This window comes from Cannabis sativa, chromosome X (genome assembly GCF_029168945.1).
Source record: "Cannabis sativa cultivar Pink pepper isolate KNU-18-1 chromosome X, ASM2916894v1, whole genome shotgun sequence".
NCBI classification, from domain to species: domain Eukaryota; kingdom Viridiplantae; phylum Streptophyta; class Magnoliopsida; order Rosales; family Cannabaceae; genus Cannabis; species Cannabis sativa.
The window spans coordinates 12,051,665-12,060,610 of NC_083610.1; the positions used below are offsets into that span (position 1 = coordinate 12,051,665).

Consider the following 8,946-nt stretch of genomic DNA (forward strand, 5'->3'; position numbering starts at 1 on the left):
GTAGGGAATCTCCACTAAAAGTACGATCAGCCTCAAAAAGAGAAGATCTAACGGAGTAAATTTAGTAATGAAATTTAGTTATAATTTTTTGGAAAATTCTATAATGCATTCCTTTAAAAGGGATACACCGATACATCTCTATCTGTTTTAGTATCCGAAATTATTTTTTAGTTGATTTTTTTCTCATAGTCATGTAAATTATACTTATTTAAGACATCCAGTAAAATTTAAAGAAATTCAGAAAAGTTTAACACGCCGAAAATTACGTTCAAACAGTGTGTTGCACGCGCGACTATTTTATTTTATACGCGTGTAAAATAGACTGTTTGAACATTATTTTCTAGATTGTAAATTATTCTGAATTTCTCAAAATTTTGTAAGGTACCTTAAATAGCTATAACATACATGAATATGAAAAAAAAAATAGACTAATTTTTTTTTTCTATATGCCGAAACAAGTAGATACATCCCTTTTAAGGGGGTGCATTGGAGAATCACTCTAATTTTTTTTATGTAAATATAATCTCCCTTTAGTAATTTTTTTTTTTTGGGATAAAGGTTAAAATAATAAGGGTAATTTTTTGTTTTTTATTTTCTTTTTAAAGAAAAAAAAGGAAAAATAAGGGGTTCTGGGCTGAGGCTGATCACAGTTACCATGTAATTTGGGTTAAGTTGAAAAATGCCTCTTTTATTAATCAATTAACTAAATTTGTCTCTAATTTTATATTTATTTGAAACATACCTCTTTTTATGTGTATTGTACCCAAAATACCCAGACATAAGAGAGTCGCATGGAGAGTATCTTGAAATTACAGGGGCAAAATTGGTACAATGTTTAAAAAAAGAGGTAAAAATAATAGACTTTAAAAAAGAGGGTAAAAATGAAAGAGAACAACATAAAAAGGGTATAGAGTGTAATTTCCTCATGTAATTTCTTACACGGGCCAGAGAAACTCCCAAGTTCAAGCCCATCATTCACCTAGCCTTATCCAAGTCAGGGACATTCCACGTGTTATAGATCGGTCCTTGGTTGTGCCACGTGGAACGTCCAAATTCCGCCATATTTTTTTTTTTTTAATTATTATCGCGCTTATTCATTTGAATGAAAAAACAAAATATCAGAATTTCCCTCCTTTAGTTAAGACTCTTCCACAACAAGTTTCAACACACCAAAAACCCATTTCTCCTTCTGCTTCTCTTCTTCTTCTTCTTTAGATTTAGAAGCTTCTGATTCTCATTCATGGTGTTACTGTGTTAGATTTCTTTCTTCTTTGCCTAGTTCTTGCTTTTCCCAGAAAGACATTTCGATTCGACAATGGAAACTACTCAATTAGTTCAACTATTTCACGGCGTCCGTTTCGTCCTCTTTGGATTCGACTCCATTAATGAACACAAGGTATTTCAGTCTTTTCATTTCATATATTGTTGAATTTTCTTTTCGGTATTTGGGTTTTGTTTTTTTCTCACCTATTTTGGTTGAATAAAACGTGTAGATTCGAACTAAGCTTGTGGAAGGTGGGGGAGTTGATACTGGGCAGTATTGCCAAAACTGCACACATGTGATTGTGGATAAAGTTGTCTATGTAAGTGCTCTTAAGTGTTTTGCTTATCCATTGTAATTGGATTTTTCTGTTTTACTTTAAGTAAATTGGGTTTATTTTTCTTGGTGTTTTCTTGAAATGGTGGGAAAATAAAGAAATAAATTCAGTTTTGTAACTATGTTTCAAAATTCATATGTTAGTTTTGAAATTTAAGTGGTCTAAAACCTTTATTATTTGTTCAGGATGATCCTCTATGTGTTGCTGCTCGAAAAGATTGCAAAACAGTAGTGACTGGTTTGTGGGTAGATCATAGTTTTGACGCTGGAATGCTTGTTGACGCCACTACGGTGAGGGTTTATACATTATTGTTTAGCTCTATCATGGTTGTTTGATTTTGGGTTTACAAGGGAGTCTGAATAATTTTTGTTAATTTCAGCTTATGTTGCATGACAATGTTCATTTAGAATAATTAGTCTGGCATTGATGAATTCCGCCTAATAGATCAACAGTGAAATGCTTTTTATCCATCACCTATGGTTGATACCTTTCCAAATTAAATCCCTAAGGTGGAGTAATGAAATAGAATGGAAGGAAACAATTTTATTCTATTCTTTTGTTTGGTTTTATTTTAAAGTATTGGAATGTTAATTTTATTCTAGCTATGTTTTTATTCCTTTCAACCGAACACCACTTAATTGGGTGTTTGTTATGTGAGTTTGAGTTGGAAAGAATAGAGTTGGAGGGAGTAGACTTGGAGAGAATATGAAACCCATAAGCTTGAGGGGATTAACATTATCACTATTTTAATTTAAAAAGTAAGACTTACTTGGAAACACAAATCTCTTGTCATTCAAATTTAATTTAAATTTTACATTTCCATTTTCATTAAGTCTAAATCTCATACCAAACGCCCATAAGGAATACTAATTGAGATTTTCATATGTAGCTTGATTTTGAAATTTTATACATGCATTGATACTGAGTTTGGGTTCTCTTTAGTTTGTGCTAGTTTGATTGAGATTTAAGTTTTTGGGCAGGTAATGTACAGACCACTTAGAGACTTGAATGGCATACCGGGTGCTAAAAGTTTTATAATTTGCTTGACTGGATACCAGCGACAAGACAGAGAAGACATTATGGTATACCTATCTTTCTTTTCTTTTCTTTTCTTTTTCCTGAGTTCCGATTATGGAATTCTAGATACTTCATTACTTCAATTAATCAATTCTTTTGATTTTCTCAGAATATGGTTGCCTTAATGGGTGCACATTTTTCTAAGCCATTGGTGGCGAATAAAGTCACTCATCTCATTTGCTACAAATTTGAGGGTAATTATTTTTTTCACCATAATTGATGGGATTTAAACGTGCATGACACATATATGTGCCTTGCTTTTGTTTTTGTCAAGTAATCATTCTTTTCAATTCGCTTACACCATTTGTTCTCGGATGAATTCAATGTGCAACTCAAGAGGAGAAAAAAGAATCACATATATTGCATGTGTAGCTCTACGTTTTATGTTATGTATATTTCTTCTACAGTAATTCTCTTCTCTTCCACTAAATAAGCCTTAAATAGCAATCGAAATTAATGAGACTTATTTGTGTAGGAGAAAAATATGAGCTTGCGAAGAGATTAAACAAGATAAAGTTGGTCAATCATCGTTGGCTGGAAGATTGGTATGTTTTAGTGGAATTCTTGGTGTGATCTAGCATCTTATCATTGACAGTGAATAACACAAGTTTCCCAAATTTTAGTCATTGACTTTTCTTCTTCTCGTGCTTCTTCTGCTGGCAGCTTAAGGGAGTGGGAAATTCTTCCAGAAGTTGACTATACCACAAGGTGTGGTGATCGTTAAAATATATTTTTTTCTTTCTCAATGTTCGGAAAATTATTCATTCAGCATATGTTACTTATTATTCGCTCAAAGACAGTTACCTCACTTTCATATGATTATCAGTTGCTTTTTTATGCGTACTTTTGTTCTTAGATTTCATTTTCTCTCAACAGTGGCTATGAGTTGGAGATGATGGAAGCTGAGGCAAAGGATTCTGAGGATGAGGTTGAAAATGCATCTCTTAGGCCATATGTAGTAGAAAACGTGCATAGAAGTCCTATCAATATAGCAACTAGCTTTCCAGAGACACATACGTCACCCAAAATAGCTGCAGAGGCGCCACATATTCTGCCTGATTTACCACAGTCTAAGATTCCTTTAAATGTCAATGCCACTGACGACAAGTTTTCAGTGCATGGAGAGGGGAAAAGAATGTCTCCAGCGTCAAGTTTGGATTTTGGGAATCAGAATTCTAGCATCCTTAAAGGGACTTACTACAGCAAGGAAATTGAGTCTCGTTATGAATCTCCTGATGGTAAGAATGCAAGGAATGACTGGACTTCTAATTCTCGGAGTGTTGACAGGGTTCCTTCTAATGAGAGGTTTGGTGCTGCAAGTTCTTCAAAGAAGACACCGAAGAGATTATCAGGCAATGAAAGTGGCTTTGAGAGAGACTTTATGGGTGAACCCAAAGTCAATAATCTTTCATCCTTAGCGCAAGCAAAGAGAAGAATTGGTTCTGATTATGTTGACACACTACATTTACATTCTGGAGTTAAGCTAACTGATTTTTCGCCTCCAAAAGAGATACGAAATGGCTATGGTAGTCCCACTTTGCGAAAGATAAATGATAATGTGAAATCATGCTTTAGGAAGAGTCCATCACCAAACAGTAAAATTCTTGGGCTGAGGTCAGCGCCTTCTTGTGATGGCGGCCATGAGACTAATGCTAGCCGAGCTCCTTTTGGTAGTGGATGCTCTAACAGTGTATTTGCAAAAGTGAACTCTGCAATTGAATCACACTCTACTGATGTTACCATTCATTCCTCTAAGTTAACTAAATCGCCACAAAGCGGCCTCCCTATTTCTGAACCTACAATTTCAGACTGCGGGCAGCATGCTCTTGCAAATGAGAAGACATCTCCATCCTTTTTCAAGAGTGTAAAAACATCCTTATCCTTCTCATCCCGTGGTCCAGACTTCAACAATTTTGTTGAGGAGAATTCTACGCCCGTGGCTCCCATTACAGGGGAACCCCAGAATGGTCAGCAGGATATTAAGGGTTCTGAAAGTAACAATGCATCTCTATCCTCTTCTAAGAGACTAAAAACGTCCTTATCCAGTGGTCTGGACTTTAACAATTTTGTTAAGGAGAATTTTACACCTGTAGCCAACACAAGGGAACCCAAGAATGACATGAATGATCCCAAGGGTTCTAATTCTAAACATGAGAAGACATCTCCATCTTCTTTCAAGCAAGTAAAAACAACCTTATCTAGTGGTCTGGACTTTAACAATGTTGATAAGAATTCTACACCTGTGGCTGCCATTACAGGGGAAGTGCAGAATGATCAGCAGGTTGGTATCGGTTATGAAAGTAACAGAGATCCAGATACTAATAACTCTAATGGCCCTTCTAGTTTGAACTTGGTTGAAGATGAGAAGTCAGTTACTAAACCGTTGGGAAAGAAGACGGGTTCAAAGAAGACATTGGGTACAAGACCGAAGAATGTTTCTATTGCTAACCAAAAGGGTTCCATTTACTTGGGCAAAAATAATACGTCCCAAAATAATGCAGCAACTTGTTTGAGTGGAGAAGAGAGTGACAAATCTCCTATGACCAAGAAGACTCAACTGTCTTCTCCTATTGTCAACAATGAAGCACCCACAAAAGCAGTGGCAGAACATGCTAATAGATCTCGAGATAATGCTATGCCTCAAATAGAATCTCTTGATGATGAAACAGAAGCTCCAGAAGAAAAGGTTGAGCAGTTGTGTGAGAATGTAGTCAACAAACAAAATGATAATGGGACACAGAAGAAATCTGCAAGCAAGCAGCATGTATCAAATGAAGCCATCACTAATATTAAGGAAATGACCTCAGAACAAGACCAGAAAGGAAATGAAACAGACAATGCAGTGGATAGCACTACTTCTGCTCTGGTCAGACCAAGCTCAAAGGTAGATGGATTGAAGAGGAAAACGTCTAAAGAGAAGAAGTCCACTAAGAGGAAAGTTCTGGATGTGGCAGATGTAGTGAAATCTGATGAACTTGTTAATAGCGAAGAGATTGAGCTTGAAAACAATGGTGGGCAGGATAAAGTGGAAAACAAAGCTGTTACAGGTTCTAAACCTAAACACCAAAAAGTATCCAGAAAAAAGAAGTTAAAGAACTCTGTGGAAGAAGAGGAGAAGGAGAACAAGCCAACTGAAAGTGGTAATGAAAATGACAGTCAAGCTAAAAAGCATGGAGAACAATCAGGTCCTAAACCAAAACCCCAAAAAGTATCCAGAAAGAAGAAGTTAAAGAACTCTGCGGAAGAAGAGAAGGAGAGCATGCCAACTAACAGTGGTAATGAAAATGGAAGTCAAGATAAAAAGCATGGAGAACAGTCGGTTGTTCAATCTAATATTACACAAATGAAGGTTAAGGAAAGGGATTCAAACTGCAGACCTAATTCTTCAAAGGAAGAGGGAGGAGTTGCAAACAGTGTTAAAAATGAACCTGCAATGTTTATTTTAAGTGGACATCGACTTCAGCGGAAAGAGTTTCAGAGTGTTATTAGGCGGCTGAAAGGAAAATTTTGTCGTGATTCGCATCAGTGGTCTTACCAGGCCACACACTTCATTGCTCCGGATCCTATTCGCCGGACTGAGAAATTTTTTGCTGCAGCAGCATCTGGAAGGTATATTTGTTGATGTTTGTCTTTTGATTAATATGGACTTCCTTCTAGTTATGAACTTATAACCATTGTTTTGAAATCGGTCGAGGCGTGGCGCGCCTTAAGGCGTGGCGGTGAAAAATCGATTCTGAGGCAACGCCTCAGCTATTGGACTTGAGGCCTATGCCTCACCCTGATGAGGCGGTCTTGATGCGTATGCCTCTAAGGCGATTCGTGTTGAGGCGTATGAGGTGCACGCCTCAGTCCTCACCAATTGGGTTTCATTTGTAATTTTGACTTTATGGGTGTTAGTTGGGGCCTTTTCTAACATAATTTCAATAGAGTAGATAATTTTAAAAAGTAAACCCTAAGCAGCTGTCTTCTTCTCCGACTCCCCACTCCTCTTTCCCCCAATCTCACCAGCTCTCTCTCTCTCCTCCCTCCTCTCTCTCATTCAGAAGAAGATAATGATGATCATGAAAACAATGATGATCATTATGACTTCTTTGACATTTGAGTTAGAATGAGGAATATGTTTCTATATATGTTTAGAACTTTTACTATTTTCATAAGTAATCGAACCTTTTATGAATGTAAATTATCATTTGAAGACCTAATTAGTACTTTTCATAAATTTTATGACTTTTTAATGGATTATGTGTTGTTTGTTATGAATTTTATGATATTTTATGAAGGTTTTCTGCTAATTTTTTAGGTGTAAACCTATTTTATTGTAGTTTTTCTTCGTTTTTTAAAACCTTGCTTATAACTCTTGTTTGCAACTTTCATGCAGGTGGATTCTTAAGATGGATTATTTAACGGCTTGTAACCAGGCGGGAAAATTCTTGGAAGAAGAACCTTATGAATGGTACAAGAATGGCCTTAATGAAGATGGTGCTATAAACTTAGAAGCTCCAAGGAAGTGGCGTCTCTTGAGGCAAAGAACAGGTCATGGTGCTCTTCATGGAATGCGCATACTCATTTATGGTGAATGTATAGCACCACCTTTGGTACGTTGAATTAACACAACCTATTGCATTTAGAATTGATAAGTGATTATGATCATAATGCGTTTTCTCTCTTCGCCTAACATGTGAAGACCCTTTTTCTCATTAACATTTTTCACTTTATATGTATATGTATGTATAACTCTAAAACGGTGTTCTTCAGTGGAGTTGGATTTCAACCTGTCTTGTAAGTAGGCAGAATGGCTCACACTCTGGCTAAGAGTTTGAAATTAACATATATTTTTTTTTGTGTATTTTCATGTTAGCATTTCACATCAATTGGTTCAGATTGTTAGACCATTTACGATTTAAAAATCAATACTAAAGAGGACTAATTTTTTGCCATATGCAATGTTATCAAACAGGACACCCTGAAGCGTGTTGTGAAGGCTGGGGATGGGACCATACTCGCAACATCTCCACCTTACACTCGCTTCCTCAACTCAAACGTTGATTTTGCAATTATCTCTCCCGGCATGCCACGTGTGGATGCATGGGTCCAGGAGTTTCTAAAGCACGAAATACCGTGTGTGGTAGCTGATTACTTGGTGGAATACGTATGCAAACCCGGGTATTCCCTCAACAAGCATGTGCTGTACAACACTCACGGTTGGGCTGAGAAATCATTTGCCAAACTCCAAGAGATTGCAGAAGAGAAAGTTGTGGTGGAGCTGACACCACCAGATCACAAAGATGTACCATGCCTGGTATGTGGGTCTCGTGATAGAGGTGATGTGATGTTGATATGCGGTAATGAAGATGGTTCTAAAGGTTGTGGAGTTGGTTGCCATATTGATTGCTGTGATCCTCCATTTGAAGATATTCCTCAGGATGACTGGTTTTGCTTGGAGTGTATTAAAAGCAAAACCAGGGATCAATCTTCCAATAAAAAAAGGAAAAGGGGGACCTCTTCATTGAAGAAGAGGAGCAGTAAGTAGATGGATTAGATAGGTAGACAGATAGATATGTGTGTGTGTAACTTTATACTTCGTTTTGTATGGACTGTCTTCACTCTGCAGTCTTGTATTTTATTTCATTTAGACATTGTTTATATATTAGGTTCTCTAAGTACCTAAGTAACAAAATTGTTTAAACATGACCCTTTTTTTTGGGACTGGTTGTTCACTTGTATCTTGAAATTTTTGAGCTTATACTGCCTTGGATTTGCAGTAGTGGTCGGTAATAAGTCAGTAATTAGTGCGAGGATGTAATTATTTATTTTTAATATCATGGTCTTATCCATGTACTTGTTTTTTTTTTTTCAATAGGAGGAACGTATTAATGTTACTTTGTAATTTGATATGAGGACAAGTATTAAATATTAAATTTAGGTGGTATTTGGTTTTTTTTTTTGAAAAATGCGTTTATAAATAAAATAAAATTGGAGTTAGACTTCATGGTCATTACAAAAAATATTAACAGGTATAGTAGACATTTCTACCATGCCCGTAACATTGTTGGCAAATGCCCATTTAGTCACATTATGGGTCGCGTAGTTACAGTTTCTAGTTATATAAAACAAAATACAATTAGTCATAAAAGTAGAGAGGAGTTTGCAATGACGCACATAGTTCTCAATCCCCCAAATAGAGTCATCCCCTTTTAGGTTCTTGATAACAACATCAGAATCACTCTCCACTAAAACAAAAGGATGATGTAATGAGACCGCCGTCTCCATG

General features: G+C 36.3%; 1 protein-coding gene across 1 annotated transcript; it reads left to right on the forward strand.

The window, feature by feature from the left end:
- The first annotated feature begins 1,069 nt into the window (after positions 1 to 1,069).
- LOC115704533 (BRCT domain-containing protein At4g02110) lies at positions 1,070 to 8,507 on the forward strand. Its single transcript, XM_030631761.2, has 10 exons — positions 1,070 to 1,396; positions 1,494 to 1,583; positions 1,784 to 1,888; positions 2,579 to 2,680; positions 2,785 to 2,869; positions 3,151 to 3,220; positions 3,339 to 3,383; positions 3,552 to 6,284; positions 7,054 to 7,270; positions 7,633 to 8,507. The coding sequence occupies exons 1-10, from the start codon at positions 1,316 to 1,318 to the stop codon at positions 8,203 to 8,205; spliced, it is 4,101 nt and encodes a 1,366-aa protein (XP_030487621.2). The 5' UTR covers positions 1,070 to 1,315; the 3' UTR covers positions 8,206 to 8,507.
- The last annotated feature ends 439 nt before the right edge of the window (positions 8,508 to 8,946 follow it).